Below are 22,675 nucleotides of genomic sequence, written 5' to 3' on the forward strand. Positions count from 1 at the left end.
ATCTACAGCTAGCTGCGTCAAGTCCCGGCGCGCATAAATGCGTCTTTAGTTCGCGTATTGTTGTTGGCTGTGGACCCAGCCACTGATCTAGTCATGTATTTCGCTCCAGGCTTCGTTTGGTCGATCGCTCTGTTGGCTGTAGCCATTGCCGCTATTCAATTTCTGCGGTGAGTATGGCCTGTTTTTTTTTTGTTTTTTTTTTTGTGGGTGTGAAAAACGCTTGAAGTACTGGAGGATGAGGGCGTCCACCTCCAGTCCACCGAATGACAAGATTTCGGGAACAGATACTCGACAATAGGCGCTGATCCGCAATGTCATCCCGATCCGCGAGCAATGCTCCTAATATTCCTACCTACATAAAACTACATAGACTACGAATAACGTCCTGCTCTGTCAAAACCGTGTAAGCCGTTTATTATTTGTATACATTCTGCCCATCGAATGATCACGGTAAATTTATATTTTAGTTCTGGTCGAGCGTTATTTTGGTATTTTTAATACCTTTATCTTCCAACGCTTTACTAATGTTACAAAAACGTCTCAATAACGTTTCTGTAAGATGTAACGTGTTTGCGACACAAATGTAACTTTTGTGTAAATCGTGAAGGAACCCTGTTGTTGCGTGCATGTCGACCAGAGTTGACGATATACGCAACATGAACGCTTTGCGAAGGCCAACAATGAGGTTGACATTGAGTTCCCCAATCAGCAGTCTCACCTTTGTGGTGCAGGGGTTAGGACTCGACTACTGTGACTTCGACCGCAGCCGCCGCCTTTCGATGGAGGCGAAAAGCAAGGCGCCCGTGTACTGTGCGATGTCTGTGCACTTTGAAGAACTCCAGGTGGTCGCAATTTCTGGAGCCCTCTACTACTGTGTCTCTCATAGCCTGAGTCGGTTTGGGACGTTAACGCTAATAAACCAACCAAACGAATACAGCACGTCATGGAACTCCTACACTCACATCTGAACGTATAGAACAGAGTCAAGTTTATAATCCATCACTTATATTTGTCCCTTCAGTGATGGCGGCCAATGGGTTGCAAGGAAATCTTCATATCAAAATAATGGGGCTGTGCGTGCACTCTAAAGCAAACATTATCTCAGAGGTTAGATGCAACGGACTCTTCGTAAAAAACACCTTTACTAAATGAAAAGGCAAAAAGAGCTAGGACTAACTGCTTGAAATATATTTGCAATATATTTCATACTTATCATCTAATCATTAGGATAACATTTTGAACATTAGATTAAAACAACGCTTATTTGTACTTAAATTTTTATTATGTAACAAACATTACTTGTTAATTTAACCTGATATTAAAGTTAAGGTTTGAATGTTGATATAATCTTTATTTTCAATGGTATGCCACTGTTTCACGTCACACAAGCGTTGTGCAGCTCACGTAATATAATTAACGCTACTCTAATACTGGGCGTTACCTGGGCGATGGCCCACCAGCGGCCATGTGCTTGGTGCAGGCGTCACTTCAAAAGGCCGTATTGGCATATGATCAACGCCTACATGTTAGCCTTGCTACTGTACGCAAATAATGTGTTTCTGCACATCGTCTCACGAATACCAGAATATTGGGAATATTTCGCAGAATGCATGATGTGTGCCAAACCTCGGTATCTTCCCCAGCTCTGGCGGCGCATTCAGTTTAATTTATTAATTGCATACGGACACCGGAGAGTTCTCCAACCGTCGCGTCAAGGCATTGGACCCCGGACTGCGCCTGCGTATTCCCCACCACACAGCACGTCGTGAAACAACGTTACTGTGCCGCCTATGGCTTCGCGTTGCATTCGCAAACAAATACGCCTTCCTGATCGGGATGGCTGACAGCCCTGCTTGTGAACGATGTGGCGTTGGCCAAACGATTGAGCACCTCCTTTGTGAGTGCTCTGTTTTTCCAACTGAAAGGCATACGCTGCGTACTGCATTGGATCGTCTGGATTCTTACCCCTTAATGGAAGAGAAGGTCTTGGGACCATGGCTACAAAAGTCATCTGCGCTCAAAGCCTACAAGGCACTTATTCGCTATTTGAGACTAGCCTAATTGATAGACACTGACTTTCTCACCTCCTCTCCTCTTCCACCCATTTCTCTTCCCCAATGCAGGGTAGCCGACCGGAATTATTTCTGGTTAACATCCCTGCCTTCCGACCTCCTTTACTCCTCCTCCTCTTGCATACGGACATAAAAGCCAACCTTTTGCTAGCCTTCTACATTTACTGATTTATTTACAGTCACTGCGAGGTTACCACCACTGCTTCTTTTCAGTTGCTTCTTGGGTAGTTCATAAAGCGCCGCTGGCAATATCACACTCGGTGCCTTCTTTCCTTTGTATATCATACTACCGAGTGCATTGCTTGTGCAAATAAGCTTTAGGATAAATGCATTTCAAACATTTTAATACGCTCTAAGTAATAGTTCTTCATAAGCATTTTTATTGTGCAAGAAATGGACTGAAAGCGATTTAAAATAGCATTTAATTTATTACAATTCATGCGGTGCATAACTACCGATTCTCAAGGTCGTTTTAGATACGCAGGTGTTAATTAAATAAAAAAAAATTAAATGCTTATCTCTCACTGCCAATTCAACCCTACGGCGACACTGACGTTAGGTTTTTTGGTTTTACGTTTAGTTTTTTTCGTAAATTTATCCTTCTGCGGGCCTGTTGCATCTCTCGCAGCTTAAACTTTCAAAGTAATTTATTGTATATGCTGGAAGAAGCTGTTTAAGTATGTTGGTAATATATTTGTGTGGGCAGGCAGGAATAAAACTTTCATGTTTATATTCTGCAGTAATGGTAATACGCATATGGTCTGCCGGGCATATGCTCTGTATTGAAGAGGGAAAATCACTCTAATCGTCAAAGCTTTTTTTTTTTTTCAAGCACCTATCCAGCAGCGCTGACATGTTAAACGCAGTATTACTAAAATAATGTAATTTTCTTATTATACGTGTTTGTTAGCCGTATTCTGTCGTACCAATGTCTGTGCGTCGAGCTGCTTAAGTACATTTCGTAACTTACATGAACCGTGCCATCGAGCTTGTCGTTGGACGTCAGGCTCGTGCATTGTGCCGATAAACGGTTTGGGTGCAAAAAAAAATAACAAAAAACAACAACAACATTGTACTGCATTTTATCTCGTTGCATATTACTTCGATTTCAGGTGGCGGAAAAGGACATTCCGTCTCTTCAAAAACCTTGGAATTGATGGACCTACTCCCAATATTTTATGGGGAAACTTGTGGGAGTATCATCGCAAGGTAAGAATGCAGGCACTGCGTTCGGCTTACTGCAATTGGCCCCTTCGCTTGTGCGTGCTACGTTGGCGCTTACTTTATGAAGGCTGTTCCTTAAACCATCGTATATTACAATACCCCGTTGTGCGTTATGCGAAGCGAGCTGGACAATAATTTTTTATTTTCATTTTTCTGCCCACTCTAATTGATGTATGTTGGCTGCTGAGAAATATTAAGGCATTCGTGCGCTTGTAGTGTGTAGCATAAAATGACCATCTACACCACGGTGCGCACGTGACCTAGGCTTCAGCCATGGTACGATGGCTTGACGGTCGACCTTTTCCGCAAAAGCGCTATGTGCTTCGTCAACAGAAAAATGTAGCGTTGGCGTCCACAAGGCATAGCACCAGTGAAGAAACCCTATTTTTCAAAGAAGCGCTATGTGCTTCGTCAAAATAAGAATGTAGCGTTGGCGCCCATAAGGCATACGCCAGGAAAGAAACCCTATTTTTCAACGAGGACTGTGATGTCATCATACAGAAGGCCAATCAAGAGTCATTTGCCAATTTGAAAGGATCCCTTGGTACACTCAACAATTTTGGAAGCCTTACTACACCATTCGGTGGCTTTACCGAAAACCTCGGGTGTCCACAAGAAATTGTAGTCTACCTTGGCTCACTCCAAAAAATTTTGTGCGCACCTTCGAAATTGCGAATTGGGCTGAAACGTTACCCTAATGTTTTCGCATTTACCTTAAGTGACTACCTTATGGTGCCAGTTATATTTTTCGAATGTAATGAAAAAACGGCAGATGTAAGCATGACTGCAGGTAAGGCGTAACCCCATACTGGACAATGTGTAACGTATATGGGGATACCCGAACTCGCTTGACTTGAGGACATGCTGCCGTATTCCCCCGTTTCATTTGTTGAGCTGAGCCGTGCGGTTGGCCTCCCTTGCTACTGCCACGGTCAGAGCGATCGCCTGTGTGCTCCGCTTCTGTTTCAAATGGGCAGCGCGCTCGACGCTCTTTCGGTGCTTTACACACCGCCACTTTAAACCACTCCTCTTTCAATGCTGGAATGTTACCCAGCGTTATTAAACCCAACTAAGAATTTAATGGCACCCCTGCCTTTGAGCGTGTTTATCGCAAAACGTAGCGTAATAGCGGATCACCCATAGCCCTTATGCGAGTATATACTGGCTACTAATTTGCATACCCCTGCCCACCCGGGGTCAACCTGGTGGGCATTGTCTAACGTGGTGTTTCTTGAGCTGTATCCCACTACAGGCTAGTAAGACGGACTTGGCCATTGCCTTAATGAAGCCACTATCGAGCTCAGGTGAGAACAAAAACTGTTGGAGTGGGTTCCAATCAAGAAATTCCAGGTGGGAAGCGAGCGTGGCACCTCGTAGCAGTCGCCGCAGCCCATCGCCACTAGTGTTTACCCTCCATTATTTAACGCTGTATATACATTGCGTGTCGCCGTCTTTTTCAAATGCCATCCGCGTGCAATCGATTCAAACACACCGCCATCGCATTGTTTTATATTATTATTATTATTATTATTATTATTATTATTATTATTATTATTATTATTATTATTATTATTATTATTATTATTATTATTATTATTATTATTATTATTATTATTGCCTTCTTAACTTGCGTTAAGCGGCCTCCAAACATTATAGTACGCTACCATTAAAGTTTCTAAACAGTTATTTCGCCGATCTCTGTCCGATGCCTGACCTTAAAGCACTAGCCGCGAACTAAAAGCGAATTGAAAAATCAGTTATTTGTGTGTGTGTGTTTTAGGGGGGGGGGGGGGGGGGGGCACGTGCGTGCGTGCCCTTTGAAGCACTCTGTGCGTTCCTCGCCGCTTTGCTGCTTATCGCGCCAAGTAGCGCTGGGTTGGTCTTCAAACCTGGCGACGATTTCGGCCGCCTTTTCCGCCTATTTACCTTCCTGTGTTACTGCATAAAGCTGTCGAAAGCTAGCCGAGCCATGCTATCTCCGAACTTTTCCGCCTTCTTTTGATGACCATGGATGCAGCGGTGCAGCCGCCTAGCAAGTTAAAGCCTACAGCCAACGGATGAAAGACGGCGGACTGCGACTCAGTCGCTAAGAAGGGCTGCACACACTCATTATAAAATGTAACGCTAGACGCTGCGCCGATGGGCAAGTCGCCTTAGGCCTCGGAAAACGAAGCTGCGCTGTTGATGCCGGTATATCGTTGTAATCCATCGCTTAGGAAGCTGGGAGGCTCTTTTCCTCCGGGATACCATTCGGACGGAATATCTATAGGGACCAATTCTTGTGTACAATGTGTCAATTAAGGCTGGGTCATGCGTTACCGGAATGGGTTGTCGGAACTGAACACGTGCAAGAGCAGATTTTCGGATTCTTCAGGAAAGTGGTACCTATCTGCATTAGTACATATCTATTGTAAAGCGCAAAAAGCTCTGATGTGATTTATGTGATGTTGTTCTAGTGAAACTATGTGCAGGGTCATGTATCATCGAGGCCAGGACAGTGATGTATTAAAACGGGTGCAACAAACGCAGGTACCGGCAGCTGCCCAAAGTTTTTTTTTAAGCTACACATCGAAACTTTGGCTGTGAAAGCATTTCTGGAAAGAAAAGAAGTGTTCCTTCCTTGGGGTATAGATTTTCTGATTTGCAAAAAGTTGGAGATAATTGATCATGTATCCTTTCATTGTTGGGAGGCTGTTACTGCTGGGATTTCTTGCAAAGAACACTTAAGAAATACTTCCCACTGGACCCGCATGGGCCCAGTAGAAAAGTAGTTTATCTCTGTAGAAAACGGCGAGGGAGTGCCATATGACACAATAATGCTTATTGGTCTCCACAGTATTTGGCGTTCGAGAATGGCTGAATACCATTGTGAACCAGATGCAAGACCAGCCCGAATGTGCTTCACTGAAAGCATGCATTGAATTTTGACTGCTTGATTACAAATCCCCGCATGTAAGCGGATATTTGTAAATGTTATTTTGTTATGGTGCATAGTGTCGAAGACATGCAATACAGAAGAAAAAAAAAAGAAGCGTTTAAGGTTCAGCTTCAGCGTCGGCTTTGTCGCAGTTTCGGGATAATATTGGCTGAGTTCGGCAAAAATGAGAGTTAAAATTGCGGTGTGCTTAGCGAGGCACTACAATTAAAAACTTAAGGAGAATCCACTTTCAGAAAAATCATTGGCTCACTCATGTTATTCAGATAAATGGATCAGAGTGAACGCTGATACCGTGCTCAGCGGTACGGGCGAGAGTGGCGATGGTGAGAGTAAAAATATTAACGGTTAATTTCGAAACATGGAATTTTAGCAATGATTGCTATAGACTACCATAGAAGAGGCACGCATAGTTCGATATCGTGGGAACTAAAGGGGTCGATTTAAAACAGGTTTGACTATGTTCAGCAACAAAGGTGCTTTTCTTAGAAATGCTGGACTTAATTGAAAGCAACAATGAACGTGCCTGAACAACGGAACAGACTACCAGGCTTCAACATACTTCGGATGTTCGGAAAGGAACAAGCCTTCCATTATATTAACTCAAAATGACAGAGGACCTGCCTAAACATTTACAGCAGCCGTACTTATTCGATGCCTAGCAGGAAACAAGTGAGAGTTTACGAGAACGGGATAAATTCTGGCTGAATGCTTATAATTGTCGCTATTCCGATTAAAATCCAATATTTCTGTCCTGAAAACGGCGAAATGACGATAGCGTCCATATAGCTCGAATTATTGAATACCACTTTTGGTCCAGTCAACGAGTGTTCTCCACATGCAATCATTTCGCGCGCTACTATACTGCACAGTGCTCCGAAAAGCCACTGGGTTTATGACCTGATGCATGCGTCACAATTTTCTCCACAGGGCATGGCTCATGCCATTTCAGAGTGGAGCCGGAAATACGGGGACGTTTTTGGGTGAGTACACCCACTGGTGGAAGGCGGCGAAAGAGGCGCTTCTGTGGTTTTTCGGATGTTTGGGTTAGCCCATTAGTCGGTGAAGAAGCTGTAAACTCACGCTGGCGTTCTGTGCGAAACATGACAGTGGGTGCCGGTTGCGCAGCCTAGTCCATCAAATGCCATGTGCCACGTCATCCCCTGTTTGACACTCCCGATGCAATCCAGCAGTCACAGAGAAAGATTTCCCTCTCTAAACGTTGCCACCAATACCAACCGAAGCTTCCGCCGGACAGTCAGGAAGGTATTTCAAACACAGGGCGTTAGAAGCTTAAAGTTTCTCACGGTTGCCATCGTGGTTCTGCCGCACGCCGCTAAGGCAAATACTGTGTAGGGGCAGAAAGGTCGCTTTTAGCTTATCAGGAAACGATTCACAAAAGGTAACTCAAACGGGACTAGCGTGTTACAAACTCCATACAGGCAGAGTTAAGAAACAGATGCAGCAAGGAAGTAACAAGTGTAATTTACGAAAGAATGTACAAACCCTCGAGCGAACAGACCAATGCTTCTAACGGCCTTAATCTGAGGAAAATACGGATGACCCATAGTTTTTGCCGAGGCAGGATGTGCGCCCTGAAGCACAGCAGTTTTATTGTTTCAATACACTTGTGTTTGATTACGTTACACTTGAACTGAGATCAGCTCTACTCCTTCATAGATTCAGTGCCAACAGGTTTATGACCAGACATTAGTCATGGCCCTATCCCATTGGTCCGATCTCTATTCACAAGCAGGTCTTCCTACATTAGCGTCGTGGCCAAAGCTCGAAAACTTTTGTTTGTTCTTGATGAGAAACAATGCAAACTAAGACTCCAGACAGAGAACAAGAAGGAAGCATCACAAACGTTGTATCGCGACTAAAGTTTTAATGAAGAGAGCGGACAAATGTATAATGTAGCCACCTGAGCACGTCCCAGTTCACCAATTGCATTATAGGTTACTAATCAGGAGCAGAGTACCCCCGATCATCCAAGTAGTAAAATACCCTATTAATAGGGCCACAGCAGCCGCACTAACCCACCGGTGAGCATATAACTTCTCTGGTGAGCAGGTGGCTACTTTATATATTTGTTCGTTTTGCTTACCTAGTTAAACTTTAGCTCCGAATCAGCACTTGTGGTCTTTTCTCTCTGTTCTCTGTCTGGTGTCTTGGCGTACTCTGGTTTTCATCATGAATCTTCATCGAATAGCCAAAACATCTGCATTGCTACGGGCATTTGAATATTCATCATGATCATCATCATCATCATCGTCATTTATTATTCCCTTAAAGATCCCTACCAAAACATTACATAAAGAGAAGAGCGGAGACAACGGCGAGAAAGGGCCATACATTAGCATAAAAACAAAGGAAAAGAATACAAAAATGTATAACATTGACAAATTGGGTAAAAAAAAAAGAAGTCAGGCAATCGATACAGTGCACACTAATACAGATAGTTATGTAGCAAAGTATAACAAAATAACGATATACGGTAAACTCAACTATAGTAAGCAAAAGTGTCAAAAAGATGAAATGCAGAAAAATAGACGTTGACGCAACTGTGCATGAAAATCGGATTGCTAATAATGGAGCGCAGGAAAAAGTGTATATGGCAGGTCGAAATGATCAGTTAGTAGCTGCCTAAACTTGCAGGGATTAGACTCGGTAACTACGCTTTCGGGAAGTATTTTCTATTCCTCTATGCCGATGGGGAGGAAGGATTTGTTGAAGGCGTTTTTGGAACCATGCAAACGTCGTATGCTACGGGAGTTAAATAAATGGCGAGATGAGCGGGAAGGAGCACGTAATAAGTTTTCTCGGAGTGCAGGAAAGTTGAAATATAATTTATGTAAAGGACAAATGATCGCAAGTTGCCGACGAAGGCGCTAAGGATTGAAGGCCAAAAGTTAGTAACGTTGTGCCGAGCTGAATACCGGGAACCTATGAAGCGTGCTGCACGATTCTGGATGGCTTCGAGTGAGTGGATCAAGTAGACCCGGTGAGGGTCCCATATTGCTGAGGCATATTCCATTTTGGGGCGGATGTATGTTTCGTAAGCTAGTTGTCTAACGGATGGAGGGGACATAGCCAGTGTTCTTCGGATGAATCCAAGTGTTCAAGGAGGTGCTAGCACATAGTTTCGTAATATGGTCCACTCAAGTTAATTTGTTCGTTATTCGTAATAAAGTTAGCATCGACAGGTCACAGTATCTTGAAATTCATTCTGACTGGGCAAGACGGCACCGTCAGATCATATTTATTCCTGCACATTCCCACTCATTGTTTTAAATATTTCTTCAAAAATAATTAATAAGCGGAATTTCCTACATAGCGCTTCTGTGCAGTGCACCTCTATCCTAGAATTCATAACAAGCGTCACAGACGGTCTTGGTTATTTAGAGTGCAGGTCTTATGCGCCCGTCCGGTGCGTGGGCCGCGTCGCCGCCGATGCCACTAAGAGGGCCACGAGCCACGAAAGAGTAACGAGCCTAAGAGAGGAAGAAGACCCACGGAGCTCCGCCACTCCCTTATAGGACACCCGAGACAGCCCGCCCGGGGGGAGTGCGGAACTTGCAAAGGTCGAAATCAACAAACGCCCTAGACGTTGTCTCTCTCGATGACTCCGCGCTACCACGCTCTCCCCTATAGCGTTCTCTTTCGCTTTGCGAAAAGAAGCTAAAAAGTTGCGCTCAAATGGCGCATTAGGAAATATAATCGTCCTCAGCAATTTTTTTTCCAAGCTAAAGAGTTTGTTTCATTTGCCAGTGAATCCGACGTTGTGTGCCTGTTATATATTTTTTTATTCATTGTATGCTGAATTCTGACTGAAAATGTTCTGTACCTCCAAGCGTTGTCAACAGCATGCGTTATTATATTTTTAAAATATCTATATTAAGATCAGTTCTTACAGTTTTCTTATTGTTTCCACTACTGAAAATCGCCCACAAAAGGCTGTCAATTTAAATAAATAAATGACGGTAGACTACCCTGCCCATCGTGAGGCAGACTTCGAAATCGGCATCATCAAGAACGTTGTGAAAGCCCAAAGGGCTCACGGCATCAGCTTACGCGAAGCTGATGCCGTATAACTATAAATTGGACGTTCTTTCCAAGCGCTGGAAAAATGGAGTCTTGCATCGCTCTAGAATGCTGGCGGGCACTTTTAGTTCCAGTGTAGAACTCTGCTACCAATATCAACTTGCGATCTTGCAACGCCCCTTGTATAAGACTAAAGTTGAGAAACACTTCTCCCGCTATCACCTTGTCGCGCTCGTCGAGGTCGCCCCGTGCACACGCCTCTCGATGTGACGAGGCACCAGCACGAAAAGATTGGGAGCAAAAACTCTGTCCCTGGTCTTCACCCTCTTGCCAACCTTAACTACACGGAGTACGAACCGGATACAGTCAACCCGAACTTGTTGGAAAGCCTTAACAAAGAACGTGGTGAATTATTTATGAGCCTCCGTAGCTCTATGGTGAGTTTAATTGTTTGTTATAACTCTCCCCATAACGTACAGCCAACCATACTGTAGCTGCATGTGTGGCGTCATTGTTACTAATCTTAAACCGCTATCACAGAGCACTGATCACTCGAAATCTGACTTTGAGAGACTGCAATAATTTACTTGTGCCATAAATTTACGTGTTTTCTCTTAGGCTTTCTCAGACACGTGTTGGCGTTTCTCATAGCCTGAGTCGTTTTGGGTCGTTAAACACTACAAACCAGACCATACATTAACGTGAAACATATCTCCCGCAACTAGAGTATTGCCGCGAAACCTTCAGAACAGTATTTGTTGTTTTTTAACAGCCGCCGGCATACAGGCTTATCACTCTGATTCTGGACCGCGTATCCGTTCCGTAATCTTGGTTTGTTAATGCTCGATGTCACGAGTCACACCTTTATCAGTTTTGTTGTAGCGAAAGATGCACCGAGATCTGTCTCGAAGGTTCCGGCCACTCGGGTGTCTTTCCACAATGTTCCAGCCCGTGCTGGTAGCTGTTTTCGACGTTATCTAGATTGTTCTGTGCAGCCCTTAAATTGAGCGTTGACGAGTGTGACGGGCATTCTTTGTTCGACGGTCGACGAGCACGTTTGTTTCTATCGCCGCCGCCGAGTTGCTTAGTTTTTTTGCGGGCGCAAGTCAGCCCAAATAAAGACTTTCTTTAGTGCAATCATCCACCCTTCATTTGTGTCGTTGACCTCGTCACCACTACGTGACATCTGGTGGAGGTGCTGCCCTTGATCCTTCAAGTGAAGACCTCAGCCTTATTCCTGTGGCCCTGGAAGACCAACCTACAGGTCACCGAGCCAGCCGCCGACTCCAAGGCCTACAACCCGAACACGGTCTGCTGCCTGACCCCATTCGATCTCGGAAGGCCTCGACGCTGACAATGGCCCAGCCTACAGCACCGGTTGTTTTTGTCCAGCCCCGTGAGCCCCCCTGCTTCCATGGACGACCGGATGAAGATGCGGGAGACTGGATGGACCTTTTCAATCGTGTGGCAGAATTCAACGGCTGGAATGACGCCGCGAAACTTAGGCAAGTCTACTTTGTTCTTCAAGGACATGCCCGAGTTTGGATCGAAAATCATGAGGCAACTATGAAGAATTGGGAGACTTTCAAGGAAGCGTTTCTGACTGCCTTTTCAAGCGCCGTCCGAAAGGAAAGAGCCGAGGCCCTCCTTCAGTCAAGACTTCAACTCCCTAACGAGCCTGTCCTGGCTTATGTTGAGGAGATGAAGCGCCTCTTTCGCCGCGCCGACCCTAATGTGACCGAAAATGAACAAGTCAAACTTTTATTGCGAGGCGTTAAAGAGTTGCTCTTTGCGGGTCTTGTGCGAAACCCGCCAAGAACTGTGGCGGAGTTTGAAAAGGAGGCGTCTACTATCGAGAAGACGTTGGCCACCCGGACGCGCCACTACGAGCGACCACTTCAGCCGGACTGCTCAACCCACTACCCCAACGCATCTGCAAGCGGAGAGAACCTTCGGGACCTCATCCGAGAGATCGTGCGAGAGGAGCTCCGCCGAATGCTACCATCACCGCAACAACCCCAGGTGGCGACGCTCGCGGACGTCGTCCGTGAAGAAGTTCAGCAGGCGCTGGGCGTTCCTAAAGCGACGACTCCGACGGCTCCAGAGCATGAATCAGCACCGATGGACTATGCAGCTGCATTATGTCGTCCTGCACCCCGAGGCGACCTCCCAAGCCGACGCGAACTCCCAAGCCCTCGTCGCTACCATCCTGCTTCCGAAAGCCGCCCCTTGGTCCCCGCCAGCCAAGCCTACCAACGACCCCCAAGCCCCAGAAAGTGCGACGCCTGGAGGACAGCAAACAACCGACCGCTCTGCTTCCATTGTGGTGAGGCAGGACACATCCTCCGTCACTGCCCGTACAGGCGGATCGGCCTCCGGGGTTTCACTGTCGACGCCCCACGACCCCGTTTTGGCGAGCGACCACAGGAAATCAACGACTTCCTGCGCAGCGGAGAGCACTCGTCGCCAAGGCGTCTGTCACGCTCCCCATCACCGTACAATGCCCGATTTGCGTCGCCGGGCCGCGGTTACGTGCAAGGACGGTCTCCTAGCCCCCGTAGGGGAAACTAAAGGCAGCAACCTTTGGAGGTGAGGTTGCTTAACGGCGAAAAGACGAAGATCCTCCGCCGCCGACGACCACTAACGACGACGCAACCATCACATCGCCGCTCCACACGACGACATCGACGACGACACGACCAGAGTGCAAGCAGACACCGCCGCCCAGCGAAGTAACAACGGTATGCCCCGGCCATGACCTGAAGAAACGACGGAGCCGAGATCGGACACTAAGGCCCACGTGCAATGCGAGGAGGCGAACAAGTGACCTTGAAGTTGATGTCGACGGTCACAGAGTAACTGCCCTTGTAGACACCGGAGCTGACTATTAAGTCATCAGTGGACCGTTAGCCTCCCATCTCAGGAAAGTTACAACCGCTTGGGATGGCCCGCTGATTCGCACCGCAGGTGGCAACCTGATTACTCTATCGGGACGATGCACTGCAAGAATAACCGTAAATGGGCGTACTTACCCCACCAGCTTTGTGGTCTTGCAGCAGTGCTTCCGCAACGTGATTTTAGGCATGGACTTCCTAAATGAACATAGGGCTATCATCAACCTGCGATACAAGCTCTTCAAGCTCTCTGCAGACAAAGCCATTCCTGCTACGACGACGTCGATGCGACACATCGCTCTAAACGTCCTCGATGAAGAATTGACCGTCCCGCCCCGATCAAGCATCGCAGTCTGCGTAGGTAGCACAAACATCGAAACCGCTGAAGGCATCGTCGAAGGAAACATCCAATTGCTGTTGGAACGAGGTATCGGTATCGTAAGAGGCATCGCGAAATTCTGGAGAGGACAAGCTCAGGTGCTGGTAACAAACTTCACTGAAGAATACCAGCATCTCAACAAGGGCACGACCATCGCTTTTCTCGACGAATTAGCGGACCTCAAAGACGTATTCGCCCTCCACGACCAACCACTGGAAGACGCACCAGACCAATTCCGTCAGCCCACATTTGACATCAACCCAGTATTGACCCACAGCAGGAAAAACCGGATTCGCAGTCTTCTTCGAAACTACAGGGAGGGCTTCTCGTCATCATCGAAGGTACGACAAACACCACTGGCCAAGCACCGCATTATAACGGACGAACACGACCGACCTCTGCGCCAAAGCCCTTATCGTGTATCGCCGCGAGAACGGCAGGCCATTCGCGATCAAGTTGAGGAAATGCTGCGTGATCACGTAATCCAGCCATCGAACAGCCCCTGGGCGGCACCAGTCGTTTTGGTCAAGAAGAAAGACAGCACACTTCGCTTCTGCGTTGATTACCGCCGCTTGAATAGCGTAACGAAGAAGGACGTCTACCCGCTCCCCCGCATCGACGACACTCTCGACCGGCTCTGCAATGCAAGGTACTTCTCATCGATGGACCTGAAGAGCGGATATTGGTAAATTGAGGTCGACGAAAGAGATCGCGAGAAGACCGCATTCATCACACCGGACGGCCTTTATGAGTTCAAGGTGATGCCATTTGGCCTCTGCTCCGCACCAGCCACGTTTCAACGAGTAATGGACACAGTCCTGGCAAGCTTGAAATGACAAATTTGTTTGGTATATTTGGACGACGTTGTTGTCTTCTCGTCAAACTTTGAAGACCACCTAAAACGACTAAAGACAGTGCTGGAAGCCATCAAGTCATCGGGACTAACGCTAAAAGCAGAGAAGTGTCACTTCGCCTACGAAGAACTCCGGTTCCTAGGTCACATCGTTAGCAAGGACGGTGTTCGCCCAGACCCGGAGAAAACAGCTGCAATCGCACAATTCCCACCGCCTGCCGACAAGAAAGCTGTGCGCCGATTCCTTGGGCTGTGCGCTTATTATCGACGATTTGTCAGAAACTTTTCGCGGATCGCCGAACCGTTGACGCAGCTTACAAAGGCTGACGTACCTTTTAAATTCGAAGCGCCGCAAGGAGAAGCCCTCGACGAACTTAAGCGCCGCCTGCAATGCCCTTCTGTACTTGGTCACTTTGATGAAAACGCCGAGACCGAAATTCACACCGGCGCGAGCAGTGTGGGCCTAGGAGCCGTTCTCGTCCAGAAGAATGCCGGACAGGAGAAAGTAATCGCCTACGCTAGCAGGTCCCTCACAAAAGCCGAAGTCAATTACTCGACGACCGAGAAGGAGTGCCTTGCAATTATCTGGGCCACTTCTAAGTTTCATCCATACCTATACGGCCGACCATTCAAGGTGACCATCACGCGCTCTGCTGATTGGCTAATTTGAAAGATCCTTCCGGCCGCCTTGCTAGATGGAGCCTACGACTTCAAGAATTTCACATGACTGTAGTCTATAAGTCTGGCCGGAAGCATTCCGACGCAGACTGCTTATCCCGCGCTCCCGTCGATGCTCCCCCGAAGGACGATGATGACGACGCCTTTTTGGGACTGGTAAGCGCCAGCAGTTTCGCAGAACAATAGCGATCAGACCCTGAGCTGAAAGCGCTAGCCGATTTTCTGGAAGGAAAGACCGCTTTCCCTCTTGGTGTGTTCAGGCGACATTTATCATCCTTCACGTTAAGCAATGGCCTCCTCGTGAAGAAGAACTTCGCACCCAACAAGGCCGCGCAGCTTCTCGTAGTGCCTAAAACCCTTCGGCGAGAAATTCTGCAGGCGTTGCACGATGAGCCCACAGCAGGCCACCTCGGATTTGCGCGCACGTTGCGTCGAATCCAGGAGAAGTATTACTGGCCGCGACTGCCTGCCGAAGTTGCCCACTACGTGAAGACGTGTCGTGAGTGCCAACGACGCAACACGCCGACGATCAGACCAGCGGGACTACTAAACCCGATTCCGCCCCCAATCCTGCCCTTTCAACAAATTGGGATGGATCTCCTCGGCCCTTTTCCATCTTCGTCTATGGGTAACAAGTGGATCATCGTGGCCACTGACCACCTTACCCGTTACGCCGAAGCAAGAGCACTACCAAATGGTACCGCGGTAGAAGTCGCCAAATTTTTTGTCGAACAAATTCTCTTGCGACACGGCGCCCCAGAAGTGGTCATCACGGACAGGGGAACGGCGTTTACGGCAGAGTTGACGCAAGCCATCCTGGATTACAGTCACACAAGCCATCGACGAACAACTGCGTACCATCCCCAGACCAATGGCCTTACGGAGCGCCTGAACAAAACGATCGCGGACATGATCGCTATGTACGTCGACGCTGAACACAAGACCTGGGACACCATCTTGCCGTACGCGATCTTCGCGTATAACACGGCAGTCCAGGAGACGACCAGAGCTACCCCGTTTAAGCTTGTGTACGGCAGGGAGCCCACAACGACGCTCGACGCAATGCTGCCGCACTTAACCAGCGAAGACAACCTTGACGTCGCCGCCTACCTGCAGCGTGCAGAGGAAGCCCGACGACTTGCACGGCTCGCCCCGACAGCCGACGATACAATTTACGACGACGCCATGCCGAGTACAATCCAGGAGACCAAGTGTGGATTTGGACACCAATTCGCCGCCGCGGATTAAGTGAAAAGTTGTTGCGTCGATACTTTGGGCCATACAAAATCCTTCGCCGCGTCGGACCACTGGACTATGAAGTCATTCCCGACGGAACGTCAGCATCACAACGGCGACGCGCACAAGGTCAATGTACAACTGGTCGCGCAACTTGGAAGAAAACGCGTGCAGCTGCCTACTGCCAGCGGCATCAACTCGATGATGAGGGCATGAGGGCTCCTGCGGACTGTGAGGCAAATAAATTACTAGCGCACAGAAAATAAGATCTGCCAGAACTCCAAAGAATTAGAAAGTAAACATAATATTCGCGCTCAGGAATGAATGCAGTTTTTGTTTCTTGCGTAAGAAAAAACGTGTCACATTTTTAATAAGTTTTTAACTTGTTTCTAACGGCCTCTCTCGGCCACTTATTATCCGCTGCGTAGCTGCCCAACGCTCAGATATGGCTCAGACCAAAGCTTCATTCATCCGCGGAGTGGGTGCTTCATCGGCCCCGGTTCAACGTTCATCGTTGCGTGCTGCGTACAGAGTGGGTTATCTGTAACAAACAGTCAGTATTTCATTCTGCTGGTTGTTCAGGTTTGGTTTCGCTTCTAGGATTTACGTCGCAAAGCGACTTAGGCAGTGGGGGCCGCCGTAGTGGATGGCTCCGGAATTGCGGAAGTCAGGAGTTCTTTACGCGTACCGATATCGCATCGTACATGGGAGCCTTGCTTTTCGCCTCCGTCAGAAAGCGTCCGGGATTACACATGCGTCCTTGGGTTTAGCACTAAAACGCCGTAACCGCTGAGCCACCGCGACGCGGCTATACGTAACAGTCCAGAAGAGAGCACTTCAATAAAATTTACCTGACACTTTTTCTCAATGCGAGCCGATGTTTTTACTGCGCAAAAGAAAATAAGAGAAAGAAGAATACGCATACGAGACAGGACAATGTAACCGCAGACTATATGCCTTATTTCGATGATGTATACGACGCATATATCGGAGTTCTCGAAGGATCGCAAACAATTTAATTACACAGGGCGATATCTTGTGGACAAGTTCAAGCAATAAAATCTTTAAGGTCGATTACGATACTGCCTCTTGCGAAAATTGAGCGCAGCTATTTAAGCGTTTTTGTGAAAATATTGAGGCAAGAATTTGAGAGTTGCTTGTATATATGTATGTATGCATGCAATATGTATGTATGTATGTATGTATGTATGTATGTATGTATGTATGTATGTATGTATGTATGTATGTATGTATGTATGTATGTATGTATGTTTGTATGTATGTATGTATGTATGTATGTATGTATGCACATGTGTGTACATATGTATGTATGTATGTATGTATGTATGTATGTATGTATGTATGTATGTATGTATGTATGTATGTATGTATGTATGTATGTATGTATGTATGTATGTATGTATGCGCGCGCGCGTGTGTGTGCTGTTACAAAGCACTATTCTCACAAGGCAAGGAGCATGTCTCACTAAAACAGAAAGGAGTGATGCCATATGTGACTCTCGCTCAGTTGCACCGGCAAGGCACCAACGACAACGGGGCCTAACCGCCGAACGGGAGCAAAAGAGATGCGCTGTAAAAAGAAATATATATATATATCAAGGATGAATTTCACAGGAGGGCACTTACTGAACCGCAACTCATCGGAACAGCATTGTTCCTTGGAAGCAAGAACACAAATGCGCCATACGCTGCAGGCAAGCAATGCCTAGGAGAAGCTGAAACTGTTCCACTCAGCGCCTCATGAACCACTTCAAAAGCTAAATTCATTCCGAACAATTAGAGGCACGCATCTGGCGGACAACGTTCCTTGCCTAGTTATTATCGGCGTGACCCGTTTAAGCAATGCACGTAACAAATGGCCTTCGACATACTGCGGGTACATATGCCTTTAAGCGCAAGCGGGCTGCGTAGAAAAGCACTACGGGTGATCCTAAAACAGCCTGCTCTTATCGCTAGACTGTGTACTGCATTGATGAGTAAAACTTGATCCCAGGTTGCCTATATCAGGCAACTATGCAGGCGTGCCATGAAAAGACACAGAAGAAGGAGGAAGGAGGAATATGAGGAGGAGGAAAGGTAGGGAGGTTAACCGATAAATGAAACCGGTTTGCTACCCTGCACTGGGGGAAGAGGGTTATTGGGCATAAAAGTAGTGGGTAAGAGAGGGATGGGTGAGCCATATCACGTCACATCACGTCACAGTAGTATCACGTAACATAACGGCAAAATCACAGCCTATAGATCAGGCCCGTGCTTTTCATGAAGCGGAGCAGTGCCTGGGAAGCCTTCACCGCCGACGACAGCCGCGGCCAGTGACCTATCTTGATTTCGGTTAGTGGGCTTCCATCTAGACGCTACAGAGCACGGCAGAGACACTGTCTTTCCGCACTTTATATGGGGCACTCACAAAGACTGTGGCCTGTAGTCTCGTCGCACCCGCAGTTTGCACATGCAGGGCTGTTTGCCATACCTATCACAAAAGAATAAGAGTTTTTGACTACTACACCAACCCACAGGCGGCACAGCAAAGTTTCTTCACGTCGGGTAGGCCAGGTGGAAACCGGAGCTTCAGGTCAGGGTCCAGGGATTTTAAGCGGCAATTCGCAAACTGGCCAGAATTCCACAAGGAGAGCGTGTGTTCCCGAGCAAGTGCGCGAAGCCTGTCCGCTGCGTCTGCCCTGCAAAAGGGGATCAACAAAAGATCGGCATCTTGGTGGGCGGTTCGTGCGACCTCGTCCGCCCGGATATTGCCCGCTATGCCGCTGTATCCTGGAAGCCATTGGTAGATGATACGATGTCCTCCATTTAAGGCATAGTGATGAAGTTGTCGTATTTCCGCGACGAGTTGCTCATGGGCTCAACGGCGAATAGCCGCTTTTAAGGCTTGCAGGCCTGCTTTTGAAACTGTGTAAATAGACCACTGCTAAGGGCTCTGCTGACTGATATGCCTAATTGCGACACGAAGACCGGTGAGCTCTGCGGCTGTCAAATAAGTCCGGTGAATTGTCCTAACTATTATTTCTGTAGTAGCTGTCTAAAAACCGCACGGGCCGGTAACAAGGGACGGCAAAAACCAAATCGTAAGTGTACGAAGGTCTGCATCAACACAAGAAACTTGTATCCATTAAATTACAGAATGAAGGAAAAAGGCAGGCAAAAAGTGATTCCTAAAACTAAACACTATAAACCTTACAAAGGTTTAATAACAATCGAGGCCATCTCTACTCCATAATTTTACGCGATAAAAAGTTAAGCCTCAACCATGACACCGAGTCATTATTAAACCTATGAAAGATCTAAGCAACACCGCAAAAATTCCTCTAAAACGAAAGCTCTCTAGATGACGTAGAAATGTTTATGGTTAACCGAGTTTTTAACGTTCTAATGCGACTCAGACTATAAGAGGTGCCGTAATGGAGGGCTCCGGAAATTTAGGCCATCTAGAGTTCTTTAATGTGCACTGACATCCCATAGCACATGGGCGCCAAGAGAAACATTGAAACAGATGGTTTCCTTTGGTATTTGTGAATGGGCCAATCTGAAGACCATTTTTTAGTAGATGTACAATTGGCCTTTTGTCTCTGCCAAGAGATGAGTCATCTCAAAGGAGGAAGCGAAAGTATGTGACCTACAGTTCATGTGTTGAGCTTAGCCAGAAAACCTCTACACTGTTTATTTTTAACCCGTGTTCCTTCGCTCTTTAAAACAAATGCTCGTATAACACACACACACACACACACACACACACACACACACACACACACACACACACACACACACACACACACACACACACACACACACACACACACACACACACACACACGCACGCACGCACGCACGCACACACACACACACACACACACACACACACACACACACACACACACGCACGCACGCACGCACGCACGCACACACACACACACACACACACACACACACACACACACACATATATATATATATATATATATATATATATATATATATATATATATATATATATATATATATATATATATATATATATATATATATATATATATATATATATATATATGCTGCCACAAGTAAGCAGCGAAATAATGCACACCACCCTCCTCGGTATGCAATAGGTAAAGTTTGTTTCAGCTTTATTGAAGCAAAGGTCTTCGTTGTATCTTGCCTCATCCTTCATATCTTTTGTAGCCAGAATGAGGCTGAAAACCGTCCAATAAAACCAGTTGCTGGGTTAATTGATTCATTCGCCATAAGTTCATGCCTTTTTTTTTTTTCAATTTCATTTTTACTATTTGTTATGTTTTAGATATTCCGATGCATTATACTAATTCATAATAATGTTACTAAGCAAGTTAGTCCAATCTCAAGTGCTAGAGCGGGGAAGAAGGATTAGGTTTAGAGAAATAGGCTCCCCTATGGGTCAGATGGGCGATTTAGCCAAAGAGAAGATCAGGTTCTTGTTTGCTTTGTAAAAGTGATTGATCGGTTCTTCCAGCATCCACCAATTTGGCGCAAGTTCAGAAAGTTGTTTTCGTTGGTCACTTAGGAATTAAATCTAGCTTGGTGATCGACGTTTTGCCCATTTGTTCCTGCCTATACATGTGTTCATCCTTCGTTAGCGCTGTGTAACATTTCAGTTACGGGATACGACGATGATCACCAGCTTACTGGAATATTTTACGCTGCACGACAACTTCTTAATGTTATGAACGTAATTTTGTTCGCCTCTACAGGTTCCTTTTTTTAACTCAGCTGACTGTTAATATTTTCTGCAGCACGGTTTCCCATATGCCGGAAATGGGATGAGTGAGTATCGAGCTGAACGCCAGCTCTGGAACTGACACTTTCATCCACTTTGTGTTGGCAGAGCTTTTTCAGGCAGGGCAGATATGGGCACAACGAAATGCCGCCTCTCTTCACTAGGTTTTAAAGAGCGCTGCAGGACGGAGAAAGCGTTTTTGTTGTTGTTGTTGTTGTTGCGTAATTAAATTGGAACAAATGATCACAAAGTCATTTTTGTAGACAAGAGAAAAGCACAGCATGAAAGTACAGAACAATGCAAGGGGAATTCCTGACTGGACGCTGCATAAACTGCAAGAAACATAATTTTTATGGCTTATTCAGAAGCCGCTCTATCTGTCGAGGACGAAAGGCGAACAAGGCTACATCTTTAATGGAGCTTTGCTGATTGGCTTCATTGACAACTGAACAAGAAAACATTCCATTTTATTGTTGTCTAAAGAACTTTCGCTTCAGTAACGTTTCGAGTTGTGAGTTTAATTTGAATCACATGCTTTTCTAGATATTCTTTTAAGTATTTACTTATTCCTGTCTGTTTGTTAGAGCGTGTTTCTGTCAGTTTAATACCACAGTAGACGGCCTTCGCTGTTATTGCACAATTGTAAGGCTTTATTTTTTGTTTGGTTTAATTATTTTTACTTGAGCCTCCTTGAGCAGGTGCGATTACGCGTTACTGTGTTCTGCGCCCACCAATCATTGTTATCGGCGCATGCAGCTTGTAGATAGTTTGGAATTTTTTTGGCGGCACGCTTTTTATTCTTGTTCCTTCATATAGCACTTTACGCTTGTGAGTGCTGCTTTTCATAAGCAACTGATGTGATCTGATTATATGATATTTGCAGTATTACGGGCCTGCATAGTTAGAATGTCTGGCGAATTGCCTGTTTTACGGATTTTATGCTAGTTAGCACGCTCTCACTCGTGAGTCGTTATCCACGTGTCGGTTATGGTTGGATTTTCGGTGCGTCGATGAGTACACTGTTAAAGAAATTACATCATTTCATGAATCAAAGTCAAAAGTCAGCGCTAGTGCTTGCCATCGGTGAATCCTTCTTTTCTTCGTCTCTTTCGCGCCGTGAATTTAGTCAGAGTACTCATAAGAAGGAGAATGTAAACATTGCAAGAAAAAAACATGACGGAACATTTACGCCTCACCTTTAAGGGTATAATACATTAAAGTTAATGCCTCTAGCCTGCCGCTTCCCTTACGTATCCTCCTTCGCGTATGTTAGCTTTGTTTTTGCTTAATCCCAAATCGCTGAATTCGTCCTTCTACTATCTAAAGCATAATAATAAGCATAAAGCCTTAGACTACCACTCTGTGTGCACGACAACCTTGCATAAAGTCCCCCTTTAATCAAGCTGTAAGTACAAGTGTGCTTGCATAGCCTCAGAGTAACGTGTTACACTCATCGTCAGCAGGTCCTGGAAGGTTCAGTCCTCATCTTACCCACCCATGTCAAAACAGGATCCCGAGTTGGTAGCTCCTACCATGCCATGTGATCCCATGACGTCGCTCAACCCGCCGACCAATCAGTC

At 46.3% G+C, this 22,675-nt stretch overlaps 1 protein-coding gene across 1 annotated transcript in view; it reads left to right on the top strand.

Moving 5' to 3' along the window:
- Positions 1-656: 656 nt before the first annotated feature.
- The window catches only part of LOC146196246 (cytochrome P450 3A5-like), a 36,868-nt gene continuing 14,849 nt past the window's right edge, over positions 657-22,675 (top strand). The window contains exons 1-3 of the mRNA XM_084596957.1: positions 657-733; positions 3,185-3,281; positions 7,162-7,214. Coding sequence (XP_084453083.1) covers positions 657-733; positions 3,185-3,281; positions 7,162-7,214 — 227 coding nt within the window. The remainder of the gene's footprint in view (positions 734-3,184; positions 3,282-7,161; positions 7,215-22,675) is intronic.

The sequence above is a fragment of the Amblyomma maculatum genome, chromosome 3 (assembly GCF_055883805.1).
Source record: "Amblyomma maculatum isolate TAMU_Amacu chromosome 3, ASM5588380v1, whole genome shotgun sequence".
Taxonomy (NCBI): domain Eukaryota; kingdom Metazoa; phylum Arthropoda; class Arachnida; order Ixodida; family Ixodidae; genus Amblyomma; species Amblyomma maculatum.